Here is a 27142-nt window from a genome sequence, read left to right on the forward strand (position 1 = left end):
ATCTGAGGACGGTATTAGCCCTTTGGTGGGAGCACCGCGGGTGCTCACGCTGAGCTACTCATGCAGTGTGACCCTTAAATCCATTTTAAAGTCAGTGCTTTCCAGCATATAAACCAGCTTTCCCTATTTTCTCAATGTACAGCTTCGTATTCGGCTGTGTTAAAATGCACTTTGTTTAAATGGGCCCGGTTTACCAAGCAATCTGGATTGCTCTGCATGACTGCTCTATCCTCATCATGATCTCCCACTCTACCAATCTCTGTGTCAGCTGCAAATTTTATCAGTGATGATTTTATATTTACTTCCAGATCGTTGATTACAACATTGAATGGCAGCAGGCACAGTACTGCTGCCGAAGAGCTCCTCCAGGAGAACCTCGTTCCACGAGGACTCCCAACCAACGACGGCTTTTCTTCACTAAGCTGTTGATAAACCAGATCTTCATCTATGTAACAATGCTTGATGTATAATGACTAGCGTTAATTCAAAATAATAATAATAACATAATACATTATCAACTCGGCTTCTTCATCAAACTCCAAGCTGATCAGCTGCACGCTGTAATCTCACACCAACATAAAATCATCTCTGCTGCTTCAGACCCGCAGGTATGCCTAGAGCAGATCTTGTTCCTCACCGTGGCCTGGAGCAGATGCCTAAGGAAAGCTTTAAGAGCTGGACCTGTCATGTAATGACACTGCCCAGTATCCCTTCCCATCAAACTGCGTTGGCTGACGTCAATGCTATTTCCATCACTGAGTTTCCTGCCTTAGCTATTAATCCAGTTGTTCCCTGGGGCTGGCGAGGACAGTGTGCAGTGCACACAGCATCCCCATCGCTATTGCAGCTGGCTCACAGCATCACTGCCCTCCCACTCCTCCTGGACCATCCTGGGGTCCCCAGCTACGTTAACACCCCTGGATCAGAGCGATCCTGCTCCAGACCTTTGAAGACGTTTTGGCACAAATTATTTTATTATTTCAAATATCACTATTTCAAGGAGATGATATTTTGAATGTCTTTGCTGGTTACCCACGCATTGGCAGGTACTGCATCCCACGTTGTTATATCTCAGTCCAAATTACCAGAACTATTTGTTGAATACTTTTGCATTTTTCTACGTAATTAACAATTTTGCAATCTCCATTTGGAAATGACAGTTACTGGATTCCACCTCTTCCTAGCACATTTTTTAAAGTACTCTTTATTGCTTTTAGCTTGTCAGAATTGATTTTCCCCCAATGTTTTTGGCTTTCCTCGTCAATTTTCTACACTCCATAACTACTCATTTCTACTAATTGCTATACACTCCCTCCCTTTTCCCTTTTTTCCCCCCAGTATTTATTGTTTTTGTAACTGCTGCCTCCACTTTGCCGCTGCTCTAGAACGGGATTTGGGGCAAAGCTGTCTATTTTCTTAGCTGAGGAATTGTGGCTCTGAAAAAACTCCTTTCAAGGGCTCCCTGGTGCTCGCTCTTATATTCCTAATGGGCAGACCTGTACATCTGCGGAGCAAACCGAGCCCCCGTCCCCCACTTTCCACAGGGAGCACCGGCACCGACGGCTGCCTCCAGCAACGGCGAATGCTCTGATGAAGACATTCATCCCCCGGTAAATCCTGCGGGTTTCTGTTGTGCTGCAGCTCAGGTTTTTTTCCTGAGCAAGGAATCGTTTGCAGCTCACATGTTTAATGACCCCCCATCCTCTGTGAAGTGCTCTCACGCCTTTTTGAGTCCACCCCTGCTTTCGGCCTCGGTGGCATCCTGCAGCAATGAACTCTCTGCCCATGTGCTACGCGGAAAAGCACTTCTCTTTGGTTTTACTCTGCTGCCTGGTAATTTTTCCTTGAACTTCTCCTACCTGCAGGGTTACGAGAAAACATGAGTAATTGCTCCTCGCTCTACCCCTTTCCAATTTCACAGATCCGCGCTGCATCCTGCTCCGCTGTGTCCTCTGCGAGCTGTAGCGTGCTAGTACATGCAGCCTGTCCTCCTGCAGATGCTGGGCACGTTGGGCCAGCTTTGCTGCCCTTCTCTCTGCCTGTTCCAGCTCTGCCACAGCCTTTCTGCAATGGGGAAGCCAGGGTGACACCCACGGTTCCAGTTTTGGGGCTTATCTGACAGTAGCAGGAACTTGTTTTGATGAGAAATTTTCTTGGGCTCTCCCTGGCAGCCTTCCCCAGCCTGCCTGGTCCCGCCTGCACACCCTAAAACCCCCCAACACCAGTCCCTGCCAAGGGGCTCCTCTGTCCTGATGCCCTCTACCATGAGGGTCCCCACCCACAGATGCTGGAGGGGGACTAAGGAGACCTCCTCTCTCCTCAGCCCCACTCTGCTCCCTCCTGCCTCTTCCCTTCATCGCAAACATCTCCAGCTCTCATCAGGACCTGCCCCAAGCTGATTCTCCTTGCTAAAACCAGGGAAAACAATCTCAGCCAAAACGAGAGCAGTGCCACAAGAGAACAGGGCTGTGGGGTGTTGCATCAGCTCCCCGCAAATGCACAACATCACTCCCTGCACAGACAGCACGGACCAAGCAGCAAGAGATGGGGTCCCATCTGACAGACCAGAAATTGCACTGTTCACAAAGGAAACCCTAAAATCTGCCCTGGGCACCCTGTTCCTGCCGACAGGAATGGTGTGGTGCAACAGCCCCCATAGAGGTGAGCCGCCCTGCTCCCCTCTGAGTGCCGATTAACGTTGGATTGGTGGAAACATCAAAATTGTTAACTACCTCGCTGCTGATCCGAAAGCGGGATCTGCGGCTAACGGGCTCATCTGGCAGCCTCCAACTGCTCCTGCACCTCCCCACATGCCAGAAGCCTCAACGGCCTTTCAGCCAGCTGCCAAAGGAGCTTGCTTCCCCAACAGCCACCACAATGCAGCAACTCACAGGGCTGAAAGTGAAAGGCAATGTCAGACCCAATGCCCAGAATATAAAAATAAGTGACAAGGGAGCCATTGTGGCACATGAGTTAGTCAACTTCAGATTAATTCATGAACGCCTCTCTTTTACAAACCAACCTGGGGCTATGCAACATCCCTGGTTACTGAAAAAAAAAAAAAAAAAAGATAAGCGCAGGGACCATGCCCCAGACTACACAGATTCAGCTTTTCATGTACGGAGGCTTTGCTGTGTGTGGAAATTACGTTATTTGCTAGTGTTATGTCTGGAGAGAAGCATGGCTCCAGCGCAATGCAACACAGGCTTCAGAGCAGGAGGCTGACGGGAATATTATGCCCATGGAAATCAGGGCAAGCCTCGAGGAAAGCTGGACCTGAATTGCCAAGAACCATCCAGGGCAACGCTCTAGCTCTAGGAAACAGAACACAAGCTCAGCTCGTGGCCATAAGCAGTCAACCATTTTACAGCTCGTCTGAGCAACAGCATATGCTTCTCCTGGTGTTTTGCGGTGAGGATGGAGTCAGAGTAGACAGCTTTTCCCATCCTTTCCTGTGCTACCCCAGCAGCACACTGTCCGGTCACTGCACTGACTTTTGGAGAAGAAAACCCCCCAAGAGCATTCCCCACTCCCCCTATACCCACCCTCGGGCCCGGGGCTGCCATACCTGCACGCGATGTGAAGAGCTCACAACGTTATGTGGCACCAGGCAGAGCAGCACGATGAGGGAGAGTGTTTGCATATGAGCAGCAAAGGCAAGTGCTATCCTGGCTTCGTGTCCGCCTCCTGGCATCTATGGTAACCCTCTGCTCCTCAAGGACTGCGCTTCTCCCTCCTGTGCCCCTCTGGTCCCCTTCGTGGTCTGGGGATCCTCTCTGCCCCAGAGGTTCCTCCCTGCCCTGCCACACCATCACCAGGTCCAGATTTTCAGAGGCAGAAGGGCTAATTATCACTTTGTAAAGTGGACCGAACCACACCAGAGCCGCAGTTCCCAGCAGTACTGGATTGCTCCCTTTTAGCACAACACAAAGGAATTGAGGAAACTGTTGGTGCAGAGCAAGGGAACAGGTTCCAAGGGGCTCTGCCTGCTTTGGACAAGGGAGGAATGGAGCAACCAAGCAGGACAACTGCCTGCCTGGAGCTCCAGCCAGCACAAACAAGTGTGGGAGATGATAGATGAACCCAGCTCTAAGCAAAGGTGTAAGACCCCTCCTGCATTCAAAAAAAAACATTGAGGCCTTCTCTAGCAGAATTAAAGGCCCAGTTTTCTGATCTATCAGTCTGACGATTTGCTGAGGCCACTTCCATCACAGCTACTGTGGTTGCACAAGGCACATTAGCAACAGGGCTGAGAGTTCTGGTCCATCTGATGTTCATGAGGTCTTGTTTGATGGCTGTGCTCTGCCCACAAATCCCTGTGTCCATCCCCATACCAGTGTCCGAAGTGAGGGCTGTTCCCAACAACCCTTTACCTCTTTCACTTTTGACAAATGAAGCTACAGAAGGAATCCACAACTGGAGGAAAGATGCACAGGAATCCATGTGAATCACACCTCCCAAAACCAGGTATTATCTGAAAAGCAACGCTTCCAAATGGCTTCCATTGCTGACAATTAGCAAGTGCTGACCTTGCAGTCAGAAGAGAGGTGCTACAAGTCCTGCTGAACTAATGACAGCAGAACAGCCATCCTAAAATGAACATCAGATCCCGAGGCACTATTTAATATATAAATCTGGGTAAAATGTGGGATGACTCCGCAAAGGTGCCCTGAAGCCTCCTGAAATTTGCATGACGCTCAAAGAAGCCGCCAAAGCCTGGTGCCAACCTGCCTGGTCAGATCGAATTTATCTAACTCATAGAAAGATCTAACGCAATTAGAAACCCATTTAGACAGCCTCAGGACAGAGATTGCCTAACCTCTCAGCCTATCAGAGCTCTGAGCCCATCAAGGATGTGCAATTTGGCTTTTCTTTGGTTGAAATGAAGACTGGAAAGGAAAATATGGAAATAAATCATCTGAAGGGTGAATCATAAAATCTAAAGGGGTCATAATCTGTATGGAATAATGTCTAAATTGGACTGACCATGGTGTCCTAAAATGTCTATCACCTTCAAGCTGATAATAGAGCCATTTTGTAGATAGTTGGTATAGAGCGGAAATTGCTCAGGACACAGAAGGAGGTCTCATAATCACGTTAAAACCATCTGAAGATCCCAAGGAGAAAAAGGTTCCAGGACTGGGAGTAACACTTGAACAAAGCCCTCAAGGAATCCAACAGCTGTAGAGTGGGGAAATAATGCTGGGAAAATAATGAGCTAATCTGGCTCCCAGTTGCACCCAGTGGAGCTGACAGATAGTATTGAAAGCTCCGGGGAGAGCAGGGGGTCCCAAGCCGAGACTCGTGACTCAAAAAAAAAAGAGAGATAACCAAGAATGCTCCAATGGAAGATTTTGCATGGAAAAAATGTCAATTCATTGAAATCAGATCATTTTTCAAGTGAGTTTCTTGTTTCAAAGTTGGGGCAGGGGGGATATCTTTGCTGACATGTAAAAATGAAAAAATGATGCTCTTGCAAAAGCAGCTTTCACTTCACAATTCAAGCCAAGTATTAATTATGAAGCTAAATTCAAAAAGGTCAGTCAGAACCATGCCTTTAGAAATTATTAGGAAAAATATATATATTTATACATCTATATCCTTTGATTGACTTGAGCCAAAATAGAAAAAAAAATTGTCAGGTCTTGCTGATTTGTTTTCAAATTGAAAATTTTCCTCTGATGACAACCCTGTTTTCTAACCACCTCTATTTCCATAGGCAAAGGGCAGAAGCTTTTCCTGCTTGGTCAAGGAATTGACTCTGTTCTGTAAGTCAGTGCAGCAACATGCTCTAGACACCAGCAGAGCCCTCACTTCAGTGGTCTGCATCCGACCTGCACCTAATGATGAATGATGATACTGGGTAAGAGACGCCTTCGTTTGGAGAGATCAAACAGGTAAGACAAGTAATATTATAAGGCTTGTTAAAGCCACTTAGCTTGCCTGCACTGTGCTGGCATTATCACTCTTACTGGCACAGGGCCCCTGCTATGGACAAGCTGAGGACAGCGTTCTTTTACCCTGTCCTCAAACCCTGGGTGAGCTGTCTTTGTGCCAGACCTCGCAGATCATGGTTCAAGAAAAATTTCCTGAACATTAGAGAAGGTTTCTGAGCTCTCTTCCCTGGGCAAGAGACATCCTGATAGTCCCTAATAAACTGTGATCTACTTGAAACCCTTGGAAAAAACAGCCCAAGTTCCTTCAGGCACTCGCAGGGCCTTGAATCACAACACCCCGAGAGGTCTTGCCTAGCCTGAAGAATAACGAAGGGCTCTTCAGACATCTGAAATACTGACTTTGCTTTCTACGGGGCTTAAGTGCTTTTGATGAAGAAGCAGGAAGATTAACAGATTAGTGTAAGAGGAACATCAGACATCACATTAGCAAGACATTTAGAGCACGGTCTCAGTCCAGAGCTCAGACAAGAAGTTCCCCCCACAGCAGGGATGGATATCTGCCTGAGTCTCCCTGGCAGCAGCTTTGCAGCTGCTCAAGAGCATGAGGGAGTTTTGAGCATGTGAAAACCAGGCCACACGGGAGCTAAATAGCTCCAGGCCTTCAGGTTGCTCGGGCCTTCAGAGATGTGTCGGAGGAGCTGAATCAGGCCATTCTGCTCCGACAACTTCACTACAGAGCAGGATCAGTTCCAAAGGAGAGGTGGTGATTTGCTGCCCTCCCAAAATGATGGCTCTAAAGACAGCTTTGATGAAACCTGCCAAGATCGATGGCTGCCCAGCAGTGCCACGTTTAGATAGTAGGTCAGAGGCAGGTATTTTGCAAGTGAAGAGGTGCTCAGAAGGATGTTTACATCCCGGGGCAGGGCCATCTATAGGGATCTTTGGGCAGGATCCACAAGGCATGGCTGTGAATGCCAAAATGGATGTAAACGATGAGATAAGGCATGAGGTTTCTCCTGCCCTCCTAACAGGTCACTGCCACAAACCTACTCTCCCACCCACTCTTTCCTGTGAGCATCTGAAGGGCTGAGGCAGTAAACAGCTGACACCACAGGAACGCATCGAGGGAAAACAACTAGGAGATGTTTTTAAGGGATCTTGGGGAGTTGTTTTCATTCTGTTCTTTTGTCTGACCTCCTCTTCCTCTTGTGCTCTCAGCCACAGGGTTGAGTCAGGAACCCCACTATACCACTGGTGGGATATGGAAAGCAGGTCCTCAAGGGTGCAGACTGAGACCTCCAGAAAAGTCCAGAAAGTAAGCGAGAAGACAAGGTCACTGGGAGACCTACGGGGCGGGGGAGGCTGAGCAGTTCGAGTCGCACGTGACCCTAGCTCCCAGAAGTGAAACCAAGATCGAGCTTCATCCAGGTTGGACTGATGGATGCTGCAACTAGTGCCAGAGGTGACAAGAAGAGGGAGGACAAAGGTGCCAGAGGTGGCCTGTGTCCCTGCATCCAGGCTTCTCCTCACCCATGTTCTCTGTCTCAGCCGAGCAGGCTGTGTGCTTCCCAAGGCACTGAAGGAGCAGAGGACTGTGGGAAGAGTCCCTTTTGGAGTAATCTCCATCCACCATCTTGGTTTCTCCCAAGAGCAGAGCTTGGGTTGTGTAACTGCAGCTTGGATGGACCGGCTTGCAGGGCAGTACGTAGGAGTACAGCTCTCCCATGGGGATGGGCTGTGCCCAGGGTTTCATGGGCAGGTGCCCTCACACAACAGGTATGCGTGGGGATGGAAGGTGGAGGGGGAGGAAGGTGCTTTGGGCTTGGCACAGGGCTCAGCTCCAGGGGCAGCATTCAAAAGAACGTGTCAGCAAGAGAGAAGTGTGGCAGGGTACCTCAGGGGCTGAATGTCCGAGACCCCACAAACCATGAAGGGGAGCTCCTGCTCTCTGTGACCCACCCCAGCACAGCCCCACAAGAGTCAGCCCGTGCACAGCTCTTGCACACGATTCACACTGGGGGTCCCGGGTGGACACCAGCTCTGGGGACACAAGCACACAGTGTTCACTGTTTCGCTGCTGCCCCACGCCCTCCTGGGGCTGCCCTCCCTGCCTCGAGCTGCCGCAGTTCTCAGGGACGGAGCTGCTCTGTGCCCCTTTGCTCCACGCATCCTTTAGCCCTTGCTCTCCCCCGCAACACCCTACCCCATCCTGCCCTACATCACGCACCCTCTCATTACCCCAGCCTCCTCTCCATCCTGTTCCAGAACATCCCAGCTCTGTCCTCACCCCCGAGCACCCCACCCTCCACCCCCTTCAGCTGCATCCCACCCTCCGCCCTTCACCCCATCCACGGCTGCTCTCTGTGCCCGGGGACACACCCCGTGGCAGCATGGGGTTTTTCCCCAGGATTTGGGTGACCCGTTAAGCAGGCTGCAGGGCTGGGCCCCGCTCCAGGCTGGTCTGTGCGCGCAGGGATCGGCACTGCAGCTGAGAGCCCGGCCGAGCGGGCAGAGCGGTGCTGGGAATATCAATCAGGGCGGCTTGGACGGGGCGGCTGCCCACACAGCCAGCGCTTTCATCGCGCAGAGGAGCCACAGCTCGGCTGTTGGAGCCAGCCAGGGACTCAGCCCTGCGCTGCGGAGGGCTCAGCATCCCTCTGTACCGGGGCCAGCAGACAGACGGTCAGGAGAGACTGATGGGGAGGGGGAAAACGACAGGGAACGGGGAAGTCACTGCCCAAGCAGGGCAGGGGGAGAGATCAGGAGAGAGGGATGGAGAGGAGCAGATACAATTGTGAAAGAAAAGAGGGGATGGTGGGGGGGGGGGGGAAGAGAAGTCCCCCAGATCCAAGCTAGGGAAGGCCGTGTTTACCACAGACCAACACTGGCTCCACGGGCACCGGGCAGGGGAGAGCCCGGGGGTCTGAGAAGCGAGAGCAAGAGGAGGGCAGGGAGGAATGAGCAGCATCTGGCTCAGCAGGGTGGGAAGAGGGGAACCGGCCAGAGCTGCAAGCCACCCAGGCAGCCCAGACGGATGTGAGGAGCCCCAAGCAGGTAGCACAGGCTGGGCGAGCTGTCAAGGGAGCAAAGGATGAGTTCTAAGCGCTGGTGGGGCCCAGGACTGTCAGGCAGGAGAGACCCAATGTTCTCCTCGATGGGACACGGACGGTAAGCACCACGGCCTCCTTGCAGACATGCTGCTTACAGAGGAGTCGTCACCTGCCCAAGGCTGCACACCATGTACACCCTGCTGTCACCTCCCGCAGCGTACAGGCTGCGTATACCCCACTGCCACCGCTCCACACAGTACAGCTTGTGCATAACCCCATGGTACCGTCTGTGTGCCCCCCCATGCCTCCTCCTGCTGCAGTACAGGCTGCACCCACCCCGCTGCCACCTCCTTCTGGCACGGGGGTTGTACCCCTCCGTGTGCCACCTCCTCCCCGAGGAGCCACAGGCTGCACCCCCTGCATCACCTGCCCCCGCCGCACCGGCTGTACACGTGCCTGTGCCACCCCCCTGCCACAGCGACCGCGCACACCCCCGCACCGCCCCTCTGTGGGGTACAGGCTGTGAGCCCCCCGCTGTCACCTCCCCCTGCAGCACAGCCTGCGCACACCCACGCTGTCTCTGGCTGCACAGGGCCAGGCTGTACCATGGGGTTGCTTGTGTCCCATGGCTGAAGCTCTTCATTTCGAGGTCCCAAATGCCCCATGGTGCTCTCCCAGGCACAGGCACCCCTCCCTGCCATAAACCAAAGTCCCCAACACAGACCTGCCAGGAGCCACTGCCTTGCTCATGGGGCTCTCAGCATCCTCACCACCTCCCCAGAAGCCAGCACGACGTACAGCCCACTCCTCACACCCTTTTGTGCTCCCCCAGCTCCCACAAGCACCCCACTGATGCTCACAAGCTGCTGTGCACTCACGGTTGTTTTGCAGAGCCCAGCCCCTCTTCCCAGCACAGCTAGGGCTCAGCCCCCGCGCTGCAGCCCCCGGGACCTCACCAACACGCTCCCTCATTCGGTCTCTGCACGCCAGAGCCAGATCTGAACCAAGTGCAATTGATCCCCGGAGCAGGATCTGATTTGCAGTGCCTGGGAACTGCTCCCAGCACAGCATCTTCCTGGAACTGGGGAAAAACAGGGCAGGTCCCCCATGAACCCTCAGCTCCATCTGCAGCTCGTTACTGGATCCATTTATCAGCTCATTCCACGTGAACGACCTTGAGAAAATCCACTGACCCAGGACAGTAGGAGACTTTCCCAGACATCTGCCAACACCTAAACCTGCAATTTATGGAGACTCCGAGCTCAATTCTAAAACAAGACAATTTCATTTCTGTCCATTACAGTTACAATATTCCTTTTATCCCCCCTCCAGCCCCCGCAGAGAGTAATTAATACAGCTTCGTGCTCCTGAGCCTGCAGGCAGGTGCAGGCACCTCTGCTGAGCTCGCAGTAGCACGCTGACATTAACGCCACTCCAGCCAGCTTCTCAGATGGTGGGGGGCTGTGAGGTCCTGGGGCAGTCTTGGTTTCGTGCAGCCAGGAAAGGATGTAGCATAGTCCTCCCGGTTATAAAAAAAATCCCAAAGAATGCAGACTGGGAGACGGGCGCTCCCCACACCAGCGTCTGAGAGGTGGAGTTCTCACCCCAGGTTCATCAAAGAGCTGCTGAGGACAAGAAAGGAAGGGAAACTTTTCTCAGAAAGTTCCCAAAGGGAAGCAGATAACAACGCTGAGCCAAGCCCCCAGACTGCCCTGCCCAGCCCCTCAGGGACTAGTTATTTAGGTGGTTGCTGGTGCCTCCTTTCCTCCTCTGCAGCCATCGCATCTCCCCGCAGGTCCCAGCCCTGCCTGCCTAGGAGGCCCAGACACTTCCTGGACGGTTCAAGATAAAACCTTATGCTGTTAGCAAAACAAACTAGGAGGCTGTGAGAGCCAAGGCTGGCACAGGGCTGAAACCACCGAAGCCAGAACCACTGGTTTCCCCGGATGATCTAATCTCCCAGCGCCAGAGCTCCTCTTCTCCAGCAGCCCGGTGTGGCTGGTTGGAGCCCCTGGGGAAGAGGTGAAGCTGGTGTGACGGGCGCAGGGGTGTCTGCCCCAGTTTGAAAGAAAAAACATGAGAAAGAGGAAGGGGTGGCCAGGGAGGGGGTCCCTGAGATGTGATGCTTGGCTGGAGGGAGAGGGGTGTAGGACAGCCCCATCCAGGGCCTGGGGAAGGGGTTGCTGCACTGCTCCTGCCTATTAGGATCCATCCTCTCTCCAGCCTGCGGGAGACAAGAGCCTGAGCAAACCCCACGGCAGCAGCATCGCCCCCAGCCTGCCCACCAGGAGGGGTAGAAACATCTTTATGGGGAGCATGGCCATCTGGCTCCATCGCCCTCCCGCAGCCCTGCCCGCCGCCAGCAAGCCTGCCCGGGAGGACCTCTCCTTCTCTGCAAGGGTGCCCATTGCATCCCGGGGTGGGGCGAGCACCTTGCTTCAGGTGCTTCCCCTCGGCGCTGCTGATGCACCGAGGCTCCATCTGCAATCGCACGCGTCCTCATTCCAGCACTGCGGCGGGCGAGAGGCAGGCGTCTTCCAGCCCTCGCCGGCGGGATTTGGGTCACGCTAGCCAGGCACCGCGTGGCAGGGATCTCCTCCTCCATGGAGACATGGGACATGGGTGGGTCTCAAAAGGACATGGGGATGAACCAGGAGAAGCTATGCAGGGGGATGTTGTGGTGGAAGAAAGCTGGGCTGGCTGGTCTGTGGCTCAGACTGCCTCCATGTCCGCACACACACGTGTGTGTGTATGAACACGCGTGTGTTGTGAACCATGTCCTGCAGGAAACTGTCTCTTTAGAGGGCCGGGCAGTGACTGGAGATGGAAGATGTCTATCTGGGGAAGGGGAACAACACCATGAGGCCTCTGGACTGGCCATGATGGGGGATGGTGGAGGGCTTATGGAGATGGCTGGCCCATGTGAGCATCACTTCTGGGCACTGTGGGGCATGGGTGGGCCGGTGGCCAAGGACATGGAAAATATGCCTGGGAAATTGCTGGGAGCAAGAACATCTACAAGGGGCATCAGGGAAAATAAGGCACAACCGGTCAAAAATAGAAAACTTTATTGAAGTCAAATCCAACAGGGCAGCTGAGCTCAGCCCCACGGCAGGAGCCCAGCCTGCCGCTCACCGGGATACAAGGAAGGGAGCAGTGGTCTCCACAGGGTACAGCACGGTGGGGAAGTGGGTGGTCCTCACTTACGGGGGGGCCCCAGGAAGAAGGCAAAGCCACAGGCACTCGTCCCCCCTCTCCCTCCCTAGCTAGTTAAGGATAGACCCGGCAGGTGCCAAAGCAGAAACGTGGTGCAAGCTAACTGGCCAGATAGCCCGAGGAAAGAGGGTCCTGCAAGCTCCGGGCTCATCGCACGACCTCCTGGGACAGCTCCAAGCTCCAGTGCACACCAGCGAGCAGCCCTTCCCCATCCGCAGCCAAGACCGACCTCCGCCCTGCCCCGCACGCAGCAGAAACCCCCGGCTAGACCAAGAGCAGTGACCCGACCGCAGCACGCAGCAGAGACCCCAGTGCCCTGCTCCTCCGGCCCTGACCATGAGACCCCAGCCCTGGCACACGGCTGGCCCCGTGCTGCCTGGAGGAAGCACCCCGGCCGCCGGGATCCGCTCTCCTCCTCCGCAGCGGTGGCAGCACTGCTCCCGCAGAGCCACAGCTCTGGGCCCTATGCTCGCGCTAAGGGAAGCCCGGTTTTTGTCGCGCCGGCTATGGCAGAGGGCCCAAGCCTGGGGGAAGCCAGACCCTGAGCTTGGGAAAAAGGCAGAGCTTTGCTCCCCCACCCAGCCCCACCTGCCTGGGCAGCCACAGCGGGTGCAAAACTCCCTTTTGGGTGGCTTTGTGCAGGGATGGTGAAAGGTTCAGCTGCACCAGCGGAGCTGGGCTGGCAACAGCAAGACTAGTACCTTCCTCGCTGCTCCCTGGACAGGGGCAGGGCTGGAGACTGGATGCCCAGAGCTGTGGCAGGAGCAGGACCAGTCTCTCCTCCCCATGAGTCAGCCCAAGCAGAGGGATGGATGGGAGGGTGGGCATTGCCCTCCTCGGTGCTCTTAGAGCCAGTCCCCAAAAGGGACCCAGGCGGGTGGGATTCGCTCCCCAGATCTCCCCATGCAGAGGCTCACGCATGCAGCACCCTTCACATCACCGTCACCCAGGCAGTGCCGCCAAGACCCAGCCCTGGGCGCTCTGACATGGGCTCTCACAGTTTTGGGCCTCCCCCTGCCACCCTCCCCATCTGCTCCCCGCCCCACGACCAGGCTCCGTGGCTCGGCTCCGGAGGTAGTCCTCTGCCAGCCCCCCAGGTCACGCATGCAGGGCTGGGGGCCAGTCCACGCTCACTCCCACACCTCTGTCCAGATGGCTCCCCGGTGCAGGGGGGGGGGCCGCTGCCGGCCTCAGGATGAGCTCTCCTACCTGCTTGTTGGTGTATTTCTGGGGATTGGTGCGGTAGCTGTAGTCCGAGTACTGCTCGGAGCCCGTCGAGTTGTTGTCCCCGGTGCCAACAAAGGTGTTGGTGGCCGGCAGGTCCTGCACCACTTGGTGCTTCTTGGAGGCAGAGGGCGACTGAGGCTGCAGCTGGATGGAGGGCAGCGGCGAGTTGGAGCGGTAGTGGCGACCCAGGTCTGGGCTGCCCGGAGGGTAGTTGAGGGGCAGGTGGATTCGGGGGCTGTCGCTGACAGAGTCGTTCATGAGGTTGAACTTGAGCGATTTCTGCAGCCCCGTCTCCTCCTCGTCCTCCGTGGGCTTGGGCGGCTTCGGAGACTTGCTCTTCTTCACCTTGCTCTTGCTCTTACCACTCTTGCTGGCCTGCTTGGGTGCGTACAGGTCCTTGGTCTCCTTCTTGCCTGCCTGGTAGCCGCTCTTGGCCTCCCGCTGCCGGCAGTAGCGCACCAGGACAACCAGCACGATGACCAGCGTGACGGCCACGATGCCGGCAATGACTCCAAAGAGGATGTTGCTTCGCTGCTTGCTGCGCTCGTATTCGGGGTCTCCGGCGATGTCTATGTCGAGCGGTGTGTCCAGGCTGTGCCCCACCAGCGTGTCCAGCAGCGTGCGGTTGGCCAGTGTCTCGTTTACGTAGAAGTGCACCAGCGCCGTGCCATGCCGCGAGGGCTTGCCCTTGTCGTTGACGCGCACTACCAAGCGGTGCAGGCCATGGTGCTTGCGCAGGATTTCCTTCTCCAGGGTGATGTCTCCACTGTGCGGGGAGATCTGGAAGAGCTCAAAGGGGTTGCCTCCTGTGATGCTGTAGGTCAGCTCCGCATTTACTCCAGAGTCAATGTCCTCCGCCTTGACCTTGCTCACCTGCTGGCCAGGGCTGGTGTGGGGCAGGATGTGTTTGTAGGTGGCATTGGAGGGTGAAGTGATGAAGGGAGCATTATCATTCTCATCCAAGACGTTGATGGTCACCCCCACATAGGCAGACCTGGGAGGATCCCCACCGTCTACCGCCTTGAGTCGGAAAGTGTACGTGCTCTGCTGCTCCCGGTCAAAAGAGATACTGGAGAGGATGGTGCCAGTGCCATTCTGGATGACAAAATCCCCGTTGTCTTGCTCCACCGACAGCTGGATGCGGGCATTTTCTCCTTTGTCAGCATCGATCACCGTCACCATGCCCACAGGGCTGAGGGGCGGCATGTTCTCCATCACTGAGAAGTTGTAGCCGCTCAGCATGAACTTGGGGTCGTTGTCATTCCTGTCCATGACATTGATGGCCACAGATGCTGTGCCCTTGAGGCTGGGGCTGCCCTTGTCTGCCGCCACCACCAAGAACTCATAGCGTTCCCGCTGCTCTCGGTCCAGCACCGCCTTCACCCGGATCTCCCCAGAGTCGGGGTCAATGGTGAAGGAGCCCTTGGAGGAGGGGTCTGTCACCAGGGAGTAAACCAGCTTGGCGTTGGAGCCACTATCAGCATCACTGGCACTCACCTCCATCACCAGGTCATCGGGCTCGTTGTTCTCGGGGAAGGCCACCTCGGTGAAGCTCTGGCTGAAGACAGGCGCATTGTCATTCACGTCCACCACCTGCACCTTTAAAGAGTTAGTGCTGGAGAGGGGTGGGTTCCCCGAGTCCACCGCCACAATCTCAATAGTGTACTCCTTCACCGACTCATAGTCCAGCGGCGTGGTGGTCTGTAGGAAGTATTTCTTCTTGCTGTCGCTCCCTGTTTCACTAGCCTGCCGCAGCTGGAACGGGACATCACCAGCCACCACGCAGGTCACCACAGCGTTTTCACCCTCGTCTCGGTCGGACACCTGCACGAGAGCCACTGCTGTCTCTACTGGCACATCCTCTGAGATGTTTGCCATGCCATCCTGGTGGGTGACGAGCCCAATGCCCCGAATCTCTATGGAGGGTGCATTGTCATTCATGTCCTTGATGGTGACCACCACCTGCGTGCGGGCGCTCTTGGGGTTGGCCCCCTTGTCCTTGGCCATGATGGAGAACTTGAGGGTGTTGACATCCTCACGGTCTATGGGCCCCTGCACGGTGATGAGCCCCGTGGCGCGGTCCAGGCGCAGCAGCCGCCGTACCATGTCGGAGGCTTGGTGGAAGGAGTAGTCGATTTCGGCATTGGCGCCCTGGTCCGAGTCGTTGGCTTTCACCTGCGGGATGGAGGGAGAAACGGTGAGCAGGAGGGCAAGGCGGTGTGAGCACCTCCGCGAACCGCCGCGCTGCCCGCTGCGGCTGGGGGGGAAAAACCAGGATTTCCTCTTCTGGGGCCAAGGACTACGGGGCAAAGAGCCTGGGACCGGCGGAGCAGCTGGGAGCGGCCCTCAGGCACGGAGGCTTTTCCTTGCTCTTCTGGAGAAACCGGCTGGGCTGGTTGGCTGCGCTCCCCTCCCAGCCAGCTCCAGCACGCAGGGAATCCTCCGGGAACCCGTGCCGCTGCCCAGGCAGCAGCGTGGAGGGACGTCTCCGGCTGTGCCTGCTCCGCAAAACCCTCCTCAAAGAGGGGCTCGAGCAGCTGCCTGGCGGAGGTGAGGATGAGGAGGAGGGAGGCGAGGATGTGCGGAGCTGCAGCAGCTCCATCCCAGCATTGAGGGATGCAGTCAAGTGGGGATCAGGGCTAAGCTCTGCATGGCACCAGCCATCCCTGCCCGCCCCTCAGGAGCTCTGCATTCCATAAACCTGCCTCTACGCCTATTATTTGCTTTCTAAAGAAGATGAGGTTTGTCTAACATTTGCCTCCCTAATCGGCTCTCCGAGCAGCCTCTTCTCTGCACCATTTGCTGCTCCGCCGTTATCTTGCTCAGCAGATTTGGATGGAGAACGAAAGTTGTTAAATGTAAATTCCACCTTTTACCTCCACGCACAAAAAAAGGCGGAAGTCATTTTCCCCCTGCAAGATAAAAGCTGAGCAATGGCAGCAGCGGCGTCTCAGCCCGTTCTCCTCCCGGCCGTGCGGCTCCCTTATCTGCTTCCAACTTCCATTCTCTTAACAGTGAAAAATGAATTCTTAAAAAATTCACATCAGAATTAGCAAGCAGATGAGAGCTGGCCGCGCTCCGCTTATTAAGATGGAAGCTGCAGATAAACAGATGTCAGCTACTATCATCTCAATGCCCCATCCAAGATAAATCCACCGAGATCCACCCCCTCGGGCTCCCCAGACCAATTTGCACCACTGCCTGAAATGGTGCAAATCCCCTGGCCCCTGCAGACACCAAGGGACCCCCAGAGTCACGGGCAGCCCCCCTAGATGGGCAGCAGGGATGCTGCCTGCCCCCCATCTCCTGTGCGAGCCTCGGTTTCCATGGAGCGGCCAAGGGAATGCAACTTATGAAAGGGTCTATGTCTTGTCTGTGGGCAGCATTGAGACCGGTCTGGCATGAAGCCAGACTCCCCGTGAATCTCGGGTCCCAGCCCTCCCCATAACCCCCAGCCTTGCTCCCACATACCCACCAGCCCTGCTGCTGCCCCTCGGTCGTGTCCTGCAGCCCCCGCTTTTCTGCACCTTCCCACGCATCCTTTCCAATCTTTTAGCAGATGTGACATCCCAGGGACCTGCCTGCCCGCTGGCCCCAGGTGACACTGTGAGCTCCTATGGCTTGCAACCCTTCTAGGGTCCCTCCCCCCTTGAGGAACCGTGGCAGCAAGCAGCCATATAAATGCTCCCCAGGTTGTCCCTGCTGCAGCCAAGCAGGAGGGGAGCTGGGGAGGAGAAGAAAGCCCCTGCACTCACCTGGAGGACAGAGTGCCCCACGGGGCTGTTTTCAGAGAGCTCTGCCTCGTACAGGGCCTTCTCGAACTTGGGCGCGTTGTCATTCATGTCCAGGATGGTGATGCGAAGCAGGGCGCTGCTCGCCCGCGGCGGGTTGCCTCCGTCCTGCACCTTGATGGTCAGATCGTAGGAGTCCCACTGCTCCCGGTCGAGGTTCCCCATAACAATCAGCTGCGGCTGCTTCTCATCCTGATCCTCTGCCACCTGCAGCCCAAAGAGCTCCTGTGCCTCCGGACCAGCCATCAGCTCGTAGGAGGCAACACCATTGGGGCCCGAGTCCCGGTCCATGGCCAAGGGGATGGGGAAAAGCGTCCCGATGTTGGTGTTTTCAGGGATGGAGAGGGTGAGAACGGGCGAGGCAAAGTTGGGTGTGTTGTCATTGATATCGAGCACCTCTATCTGCCCCTCGAGCAGGCGTGGGCTGCTGTTCAAGATCAGGTCAGTGATGGACACTTCGAACTCCAGGAAGCAGGGTTCTCCGGGCAGGAGGTGCTGGCACTCACGCAAGCTCTCCCGGTCGATGGAGGTCTCTGTGGTGTAGATGTCCCCAGTCTTGCCATCCACACGTAGGTACGGGGCCCCCACTTCCAGCTTGTAGAGGTGCCCCACGTCCGGGAAGCCGTAGTCAGAAGCCAGGCTCCCAATGAGAGTGTTGGGGGGTTGTTCCTCCTGCACTTTGTAGACCACACGCATCCCAGAGACCAGGGCAGGGAGCTGGAAGAGGAGCCACAGGCCCAAGCAGGATGCCAGTGGTTTCATCCTGCGCTGCCGGGGAGCTGCAAGGAGACACAGACACCGGAGGTTAGGCAGCCCCAGGCCCCCGGGACCGCTCTGCCCCAGCCCACTTCCCTGGCATATCCTTTTGGGTGCCCCCCGCTGTGCTGTGCTGGACTGCACATGCTCCCAAAGCAGCCCCCTGAAGGGAAGGGGCTTCAGGGGCTTGTGTGGTAGAGCTGGCCCCAGCCGTGGTCCCCTGGCAGCCTCCACAAGCAACTGTCCGGGAGGACCGGTCCCGGCTTGCGAAGTTCCTGCAACGCCCTGCTCGAGTGAGCAACCCAGTCATTGAAACCTCAGCCCTGGCTTCCTGCAAGTGACAGGAAGCCACTCCTGCCACTGTCCACCCTCTTCGTCACCACGCAAACTGTAATTAGACCCAACGAGGCACACTAACAGGGTGGACTGCACGCAGTCTGCTGCCAGCAACCCGATGGGAGCCGGCCAGGCTCAGAGCAGCTTCTCACCACAGAAACACAGGCGCATTGTGTGCCATGCGCTGCAGGGGCACTGCCTGCCACGCACCAAGGGGACACCGAGGCTGCACGCATCTGCCAGCCCTGCAGAAATGGGAGCACCAAAAAGGGGGCAGGGGCTCTGCCTGCTCTGCGGGGATGCAGGGCTGCCATCCATTCAGCACCACAGGGACATGGGGCACTGCAGGGATGCAGGGCTGCCACCCATCCAGCACCGCAGGGACATGGGGTACTGCACAGATGCAGGGCTGCCACCCATCCAGCACCACAGGGACACGGGGCACTGCAGGGATGCAGGACTGCCACCCATCCAGCACCACAGGGACATAGGGCACTGCAGGGATGCAGGGCTGCCACCCATCCAGCACCGCAGGGACACGGGGCACAGTCATGGCAGGGACAGAGCAGCACTGCCCTGCCTACACTGCCAACACAGAAGCACTGCCAGCCTTGTACTGCGAGATACGAAGGCACCACCCATCCAGCACTGTAGGGATGCAGGAGCCCAGTGCATCGCCCATCCTGCACTGCACATGGGGCACTGCCATCCACCTGCGCCCCTCGCAGAAGGAGGGGCACTGCCCACCCCTGCATTAGAGGGACACAGACTCGCTGCCTGCCCTGCACTGCAGCACAGACCCCGTGCCTCATCGCGGAGCAGCGGCACTGCACAGCCCCAGCACACTGCAATGGCAGCCACAGCATCTCCCCTCTGCTGCGCAGTCACTAGGCAACCCCACAGCCCTCAGCTCACTGCAGACACACCGCTCCTTCCCATTCCCTCCCACTCCAGACTGGGACACTGCACACACGTGCTGCGTGCCCACCCCGCCCCACTGGGGCAGCCCCACGCTGCCCACCCAGCGCCCGTACCCACCCCACCCGCTGCGGCGGCAGTGACAGAAGTTCTGCCCCCCTGCATTGCAGGGACGCACACTGCACGCGCTGCACTGCAGGCACCCAGCCACTGGAAACCTCCTCCCAGTACGCGCACACAGCAGAGGCAGTGCCAGCCGCACCACCAGCCCCATAGAGACTGTCCCCTTCTGCGCCAAGCCACACGCCCTGTCACCAAACCTCTGCCTAGTGCTGTGCCTGGCCACCAGCTTTCCCGTCCCCTGGCTTTCCGTCCTGGGAGCACACCTTCCTCTTCCAGGGTCCACACAGCTTCTGCCGAGCCGTGAGTGGGTGATGCCCAGCTCACTGGCACCCAGAAACCCCAGTGGCTGGATGCCCTAAAATCAACAACCACAAGCATCTGCCATGGCCCCACAGCAGCAACCTTCTCTCGCCACTCCCACTGCTCCCTCTTCTCCATGGTGTGCACCCAGCCTGTGGGACGGGTGAGCGCTCCTCCACCATCTCTCCTCCATGGTGCCACATCGCAACTGCCCAATTCCTGGTGCAGACCTCAGCACAGTACAGATCCTCAACAAGTGGAGCACCCTGCACTGTCCACCCTGGTACCTCCCACAAACCAGCAGCTCCCAGTCTGTCCACCCCTCTGCTTCCTCACAAGTGCCTCATCAGTGGCACGGAAGAGAGGAGTTCTCCCTCCGTAAGTGAAAATGCATCTCTGTTTCTGGAGATGAAACCATGGTCCTGAAGCCTAGCTTGACTCTTGCTCCCTTGTCCTGCAAGCATCCTTCACGCTGGGAAGAGGTATTTCCACCTTGCTGAGGTCACGCATAACTGTCCAGACCGGCGCTGTGCACAGATACCTCTGAGATTCACGTCCCCAGGAGGAAGAGGCAAACAAGACTTCCTCCATCCCTGCACGGAGCTGAGGATGAAGGAGGTAAGAAGCTGAGCAGAAACGCAACGCATCTCTGCATCAATACAGGCAAAACCCAGCAATGCGTGTGCACACACACGCGTGTGTCTGCACTGAGCGTGCACGTATCCGTCTGTGCACTATGAGCGTTCGGGCGTGTGTGCACCTGCCCAGAGCACGACTGCGTGTCTGTAGGAAAAAGTGTGCCCGTGTGTGCACTAGCAGGGCATGTAGGCGTGCAATGCATGTGCACGCACGGCGAGGAGCACATCCATGCCTGCATCGGGACAGCCGTGCCCCAGACACACGTTTGCATTCCTGCCCCGAGCGCACGTGTGTGTGCCCCGAGCAACGCGTGTGCCTGCGCGGGGGGAGCACACGCCCATGCCCCCGTCACCACCGGGTGTGTGTTTGGGCGATGTCACCCCGTGCGGGGGTACTTGCACCATGTGCGTGCGCGCACGCCTCAGCTGGGTCACACACGTGTGCGTGTGCGCTCACACCGGACCCCCCCAACTGCCTTCACGGGGTGTTCGAACCCGCGCTGAACTTCACCACCCCGTTGCCCTGCGCTCCCTTCAGAAATGGCTGTGCGGCGAGGATGGGGAGAAGGGGAATACGGGCAGCCCCAGCCGCTGGGAAGGTGCTCCTGGAGGATGCCCCAGCTGGGAGAGGCCCCCGCACCCACCACCAGACTGTTTGCACAAGCCCGTTCGCACTCGGCTGTGCCGTGACTGCCCGTGACGTAGCGCCGTCCTGACTAAGCCTTGATGTGAGGTGGAAGATCGCAGGTAAAGGTGAAAGTCTCAACGCAGGGCGATGCCTCACATGGCCCTGACGGAGCCGGGAGGGAGGGCCCCGGGAGCTGGAAACAGGCCAGGCTGGAGGAGGAAGGGAGTCACCCCAAGGTGCCCAGCACCCACGCTTTCTGCTCTGAAAACGGGGCTGGAGCCTGAACCCAAGCCCCGTTCCCACAGGTGAAGGAAACCTCCAAAGCAGGAAGGCTGGAGGAGGAGAGGGGCTGGGAAACCCGAGTGGGACCATCACCCCGCAAGGGACTGCCGGCGGGCATGAGGGGCCCTGGGTTTGCCGGGGTGAGGAATCCTGCTTGGCACCTAAGGGTGCGAATGACACAGCGCAGACGTGAGAGCCCAGAGCTGGGCGTGAGGAGGAGGAGGAGGAGGAGGCGGAAGCCTCCACTACCCGGGAAAAGCACGTCTGTGCAGGAGACAGAGGCTTCCCAGGGGCCAGTCCAAGGTACCAGGCTATTTTCCCATGGGATCTAAGGACCATCCCACACTCTCTTCTCCAGTGCCAGGTACCTTTTTCCGACCTGCTGGCAGGGCACAGAGCACTTAAAAACAAAAACCCCTCCCAAAACAACTCTTCCTCCGCACACACAATTCTCCCTACGGGGAGAGTGTGAGAGAGACTGAACCACATGAGAGAGGCGTTAGTCACGCTGCTTAATGCATGACTGGGAAGCTCTCGGAGGACAGTGGCATGCAAAATCCTACAGAAATCAGCCATCCTCCCCAAAAAAAAACCAAGCCCTAATGAGAGAGAGATTATAAAGCGCCGAGAATTTAAGCAACTGCTTGAACAAGCATGTGCTCCCTGCCATTCCCACAGCCCCTTGGCCCCGGTCCACAGAAGGCAGCACCGCTCCGGGAACGGGTACCAAAGTCCACCCTCTCGCTGCTCCCAGCGGCTGATTGCGTGGCTCCGAGCCATGCTTACGAGTCTATCCAAACCCTGCACTGAGCACACTAATCCTCCCCCCACCCCCCCAAGCTCTGCTCTGACGCTCGGAGCTGGAGCAACATCCCAGCAAGCCGCAGATGCTAATCACGGCTCCACCGGTTCCACTCCGCGCGAGAGGCTGAGATCAAGGACCATATTGTCCAAAAAAACGGCCACCGATGTTCAGCCCTGCATCCAAGGCACGGATGGGCTGAATCCTGGGCATTTTGTGGCACGTCCCACGGTTTCCTTCGGCTCTGGCTGCCGCTGCGGCTGCTCGGCATTTATGCAGGCTGGGCCCAAGCACCCTGAGCCGGAGCACCCCGCGACGAGGAACCCCACTCGCTTGTGAACAGCTTTACCCCCAAATCATCTCTCAGGAGCTGCACAGTGATGGAAAAAAGGGCGAAGCCCAGGGCCCTCCCTCCTCCTGCCTCCTTCTCCACATTCTTCCCAACTCTAGCAGCCAGAGAGGCAGAGACCTGTCAGAGCCTCCCCAGGGTGGCAGCCCCCATCCTCCCACCCCGGGGGTCCCCCAAGGCCCCTCCAGGATCCTACGGGCTCCTATCCCTCTGTGCCACCACCCCGCTCGCCATCCCAGCCTGGAGAGGTGTCTTGGGGGAAGGCAAAAATGTCGCGGGCCTGAAAACACCCCGGCAGGGCCGCAGGGAGCCGGCAGCAGCGAGAACGGCTCTTCTCCAGGAGGGGCTGGGGGGGACCTTGGGGAGGGGGGATACGGGACCCCACCCTCGCAGGGTGCCGGGGGGAGCCGCAGCTCCCGGCCCCCACCGGTTGGGAGGGAGGATGGAGGCCGGGCTCCGCTCCCCGGCCCCCGGGGGGCTGCCCGGGCTGAGGGTCCCTCTCGCAGCCGGCAGCACCCCGGCAGCACCGGCTCCGGCCAGGGAGCGCCCCGCACTCCACAGCCCCCGGTGGGTGAACAGGGAGCCTCCCGCCAGCCCCGCACACACACCCCGCACACCTACGCACACATTGCACATCTACACATACACACACTGCACACTTACACACACGCTGCACACACACACCCCCGCGGAAAACACACGGGAGCCGCTCTCCCGGCACCGGCTTCACACTCATCCTTGCGTACAGGCAGGGAAATGGGGTTTTTCCCAGGCGCAGGCACGCACGCCCCGCTGACACACTCACCCGCACACCCCCCCGCAGTCACACGCACCAACACACGCCCCGCTTCCCGCACACACACGCAGCCCGCTCCTCCACACGCACACCCCTCCTGTAACCCGCGCACACACGCAGACCCCCCGCCACGGACACAGCCGTGCCCACCCGCCTGACCCCTCCACCCCGCTCCTCTCCCACGCACCCACAAACACGCACAGCTCCGCTCCCCGCACCCAGTGCTCACCCTGTCTCCCAGCCGCCTCCCAGCCCACCCGCAACTTCTCTCGCTCCCACGCACCAGCGCACCCCCAGCCGCGCTCATACCCCGCGGTGGAAGGGGGGGGACACGCACACCCCCCTCCACAGCCACCCGCGACGGGGAAAAAAACCCCACGCGCTCACCCCGGTACAGCCGCACACCCAGAGCCACCCCACGCCACCCGCCCTGCCCGCGCCGGCGCTGGTTCCGCTCCGCGCCGCTCCGCTCCGCACAACAAGTGGCAGCGCCGGGTGGGACCGGTAAGCGGGAGCCGCCCGCCGCCGCTGCCCGCGGAGCCCGGCGCGGAGAGGCGCGGAGGGGAGCGGAGGGGAGCGGAGGGGAGCGGAGGGGAGCGGAGGGGAGCGGGATGCTGGCCAGTACCGCTCCCGCTGCCGCCGCCGCCCGGCTCCGCGCTGCCGCCCGGAGCATCCCGCACCGCTCCGCACAGCTCCGCAGGTCTCCGCGGCCGCGGGCGGAGGCTGCCGGCCCTGCCGCAGCTCTTACTTGGATGCGGACGGCTCTGCGCTCCGTGCCGGTCCCTTACGCGCTGATCCAGCGGCGCCTGCATCGCCTCCTCCCCGCCGGGACCGGGCTTCCCCGACCCTCCCCGGCTCCTCTCGATCGTTATCCACGGATGAAAACCAAATTTATAAAAAAAAAAAAAAAAAAAAAAAAAAAAGAAAGAAAAAAAGGGAGGGGGAGGGGAAAAAAAAATTGTCCCGTGGGAACCGCCCCCCCCTCCCCCGGGCCGGGGCTGCGGCTCCTCCGGCGGAGCGGCGGCGGCAGGGCTGGCGGCAGCCCCGGTGGGCAGCTCCGTCCGTGCCCGCCTCCGTCCCTCGGTGTGTGTGAGGATGTGCAAGGGAAGCGCAGCGCAGGCACGGCCCCTTCCCCCCCCCCCGCGCCCCGCTGCCTCCGCCTCTCGCCGCCAGCACGGGGAGGTGGAGCTCAGGCTCCTTATCAGATCCCGAGCCCAGCCGGGGCCGGGATCAGCGCGCATCGGCTCCCGGGCACCGGCTACCGGGCAGAGCCGCCCGCCCATCGCACCGGCTCCGGGCTGCGGGCACCGCGCCAAGCCCCGTGGCGGTGGAAGCGGGGGTCCCCACAGCCCCCCGGGACCCCCTCCAACCCGGGGACACTTTCGCTCACGTGTGGGATGGGTCTCTCCTTTTGCTCCCCTCCCCGTCCTGTTATCTATTCGTTCATTCGTTTATTTATTTTTCCACCCGGCGCTGCACACAGCAGCCCCACCCCACGGAAAAAGGGGGTCCGGCAGCAGTGCACCCCACCGCGCCAAGGGCAGGGCCCCTCCGTGGGAGCAAACCCACCGGGGGGGGGGGGCTGTGCCTACCCCTCCTCAGATCCACCCCAGCCGAGGAGGGCTCCTGGCAGGCTGCAAGCAATGGCTCCCGCAGCCCTGCCCAGGTGAGGTAGTGGGGCCTGGAAAAGCAACTGTCCCCTCCCGTCACACCTCGGTGAATCATGCTTTTATTGCAGGGTGTCAGGACTCGGGAGCAGAGAGCACCTGCGAGCTCCCGAAAGCACCTGCGAGCTCCTGGCTGCCCTTGTGGTGCCTTCGTCAGCTGAGTCCTCACTCGCCTGAGTCCTCACTCGCCTGCACTGGTGGGTGAGTGCAAGTCCCAGGGGGCCTGGGGACAGCGTGCACCAGGGCTGCCCCTTCCCTCGATGGCTCCACTGGCCTCTGTGGCACCACAAGAAGAGCCAGTGCTCCCAGCCAGTGGGCTGGATCCGCAGCCTGGCCATGCCAAAGGCCTCAGCGCTCTCCCATGGAGATGTTGGGGTGGCTCCTGGCCACTCTGCAAGGACCAGGCACCCCACAGGGCTGCAGGGCCCCCTTACCAAGCAGCACCCGCCTTCTTGGCCGGTTGCAGTGCAGATTTCTCGCCGGGATGCTGGGAAACCCTTTCTGCTTGGCCACAGCGTGAGGACGGGAGCATCGCTTCCCGCTGAGCTACGCCAACCTGTTGCGCAGCTCCCATCGCCGCACACATGCTCAGCTCGGCTGCGATGACTGCACCATCTAGAGGCTGCGCTGGCCTCATCGAGCCAGCCCTGGCTCCGGCTCAGCCCCCATCGTCCTGCTTTTCCCCCCGCAAAAAGGGAGCTCAGGCCCCCGCAAGGCTTCTTCCTGCTGGGCGAGAGAAAGGGGCTGGCGAGTCATCCCCTCTGGGTGGAAAACCCTTCTCTCCTCCGAGACTTTCCTGTAGCAGGGCCATCTCTGCTGCTGTGGAGATGTCGGCTTCTCCGCGTCTGTGTGTGTTTTTTTTTTCTGGGTGTCAATTCTCATGAAGGCGATTTAGCAGAAGATGCGAAGTGAGAGCCCAGGGAAGGTCAAAGCCCACAGTGGAAGGGCAGGGAAAGGAGCTGTGGGGTTCATCAGGGTTTACCCTGCTGATAAAGTATGGACCAAGGATCTGGACAGAGGGAAGGAATTAAACTCCCTGGAGACGTGGGAGCCCTCCCTGGAGGGCTGGAGAGCCATAGCGAAGGGAAGAACCGAGCAAGTGCCCCTGTGGATCCAAGGCAGTCTGTGGAGCGGTGGAGGTAAACTCGAGAGATTGCTGGTGACCAAAGGTTTCCGTTTCACAAGAGGCACAGGCAGGCAGTCGTTGGGCACGCGCCGTGCTCTGTGCTGCGCAGGGAGCTGCCGGGGAAGCTGTGCGGGAACGCGGTTTACTAGGTGACACCTATTTGGGGGGGACTGGTGCCTGCCATCCCCAGCCTCTGCTCAGGCACGTTTCTCAGAGTCAGGTCTGGGCTCTAAGAGTGTGGGGGGAAAAACAGTCCCAGCCTCAGAAGCCATCTCTCTCCAGCCCAGAGCAGCCACCTGGCAAAGCCGTCTGCAGCACCTGATGGCCCGGGGAGCTGGCGGGACACCACGTCCATGCCACCAGAGGCCTGGCATCCCAGGAGCAATTTGTCTCTACCTTCTTCCTCTGCCTTTGAAAGCGGCCAGGCTCCTCCCAGAGTGCTCCTTGCCCTCTGACAGCAAGGAAAGCCTGTTGCTGGCATTGCCATTCCCTGCCCTCCCCTCGCTTGGGCGTTATAGTGTGAGTCACCAATCCTTACCTTGTCATCTCCATTTCCCAGAAAGCAGGGCCAATCTAAGCGATGGGAAACCATCAAAGCGCAGCTTTGGCCACAGACTTATTTCATGAGACCCTCCAGATCCTTCCCACCCGCCTGCCCCCAGTGCTGGCAGTGCCACTGCCCTGGAGATGCTGCTGGAGGCGCTGGCTTTGCCCCATGCAGTGGTTACCCCATGCCAGGATGCTCTGGCGTCACGCAGAGACAGCTGCTTCGTGGTGCCGGTGGGGCCTTGTCAGAAGAACAAAGCCTGCGAGGGAAGAGCATCCAGCTAAATCTCTGGGAAAGCGAGAAGAAAGGGAAACACGGAGAGCAAATGAACCTTACAAGAGAATAAATACCCCCTCCCCAACAGGCACGCGCAGCAACCTGGCTGCCGTCTGCTGCAAGGAGTTCAAAGGCTCTTCTGTTCTCTCTCTCTCATCAGCTCTGGGCTCCACAGGAGAAGCAGCAGCGCAGATTTGGGCAGCAAATGCTAATAACACAGATGTTCTGACAATTCGCTTGTTCCTACAATTAAAAACAAAAAAGATCCTCAAAACCCAAATGCGAGGAAATGAGCACATTAAAGAACTTCTCCTCCGCACGCCTGCTGCGTAATGAAGGGCTGCAGGTTTGCGGGGGAAGGGGCCGGGCGGCTTGGGCCCGATCCGGGGCGTATGCGGGATGCTGTGGGAGAGGCGC

General features: G+C 58.2%; 1 protein-coding gene across 2 annotated transcripts in view; it reads right to left on the minus strand.

Moving 5' to 3' along the window:
* The window catches only part of PCDH1 (protocadherin 1), a 53017-nt gene extending 28837 nt beyond the window's left edge, over window positions 1-24180 (minus strand). For both annotated transcript variants that reach the window (XM_068417285.1, XM_068417286.1), the window contains exons 1-3: window positions 23858-24180; window positions 17146-17960; window positions 13373-15565 (exon numbers count right to left, since the gene is read on the minus strand). In XM_068417285.1, the coding sequence (XP_068273386.1) occupies window positions 13373-15565; window positions 17146-17960; window positions 23858-23921 (3072 nt within the window). In that variant the 5' untranslated portion in view covers window positions 23922-24180. The remainder of the gene's footprint in view (window positions 1-13372; window positions 15566-17145; window positions 17961-23857) is intronic.
* Window positions 24181-27142: the final 2962 nt, after the last annotated feature.

Source organism: Nyctibius grandis, chromosome 22 (assembly GCF_013368605.1).
Source record: "Nyctibius grandis isolate bNycGra1 chromosome 22, bNycGra1.pri, whole genome shotgun sequence".
Taxonomy (NCBI): domain Eukaryota; kingdom Metazoa; phylum Chordata; class Aves; order Nyctibiiformes; family Nyctibiidae; genus Nyctibius; species Nyctibius grandis.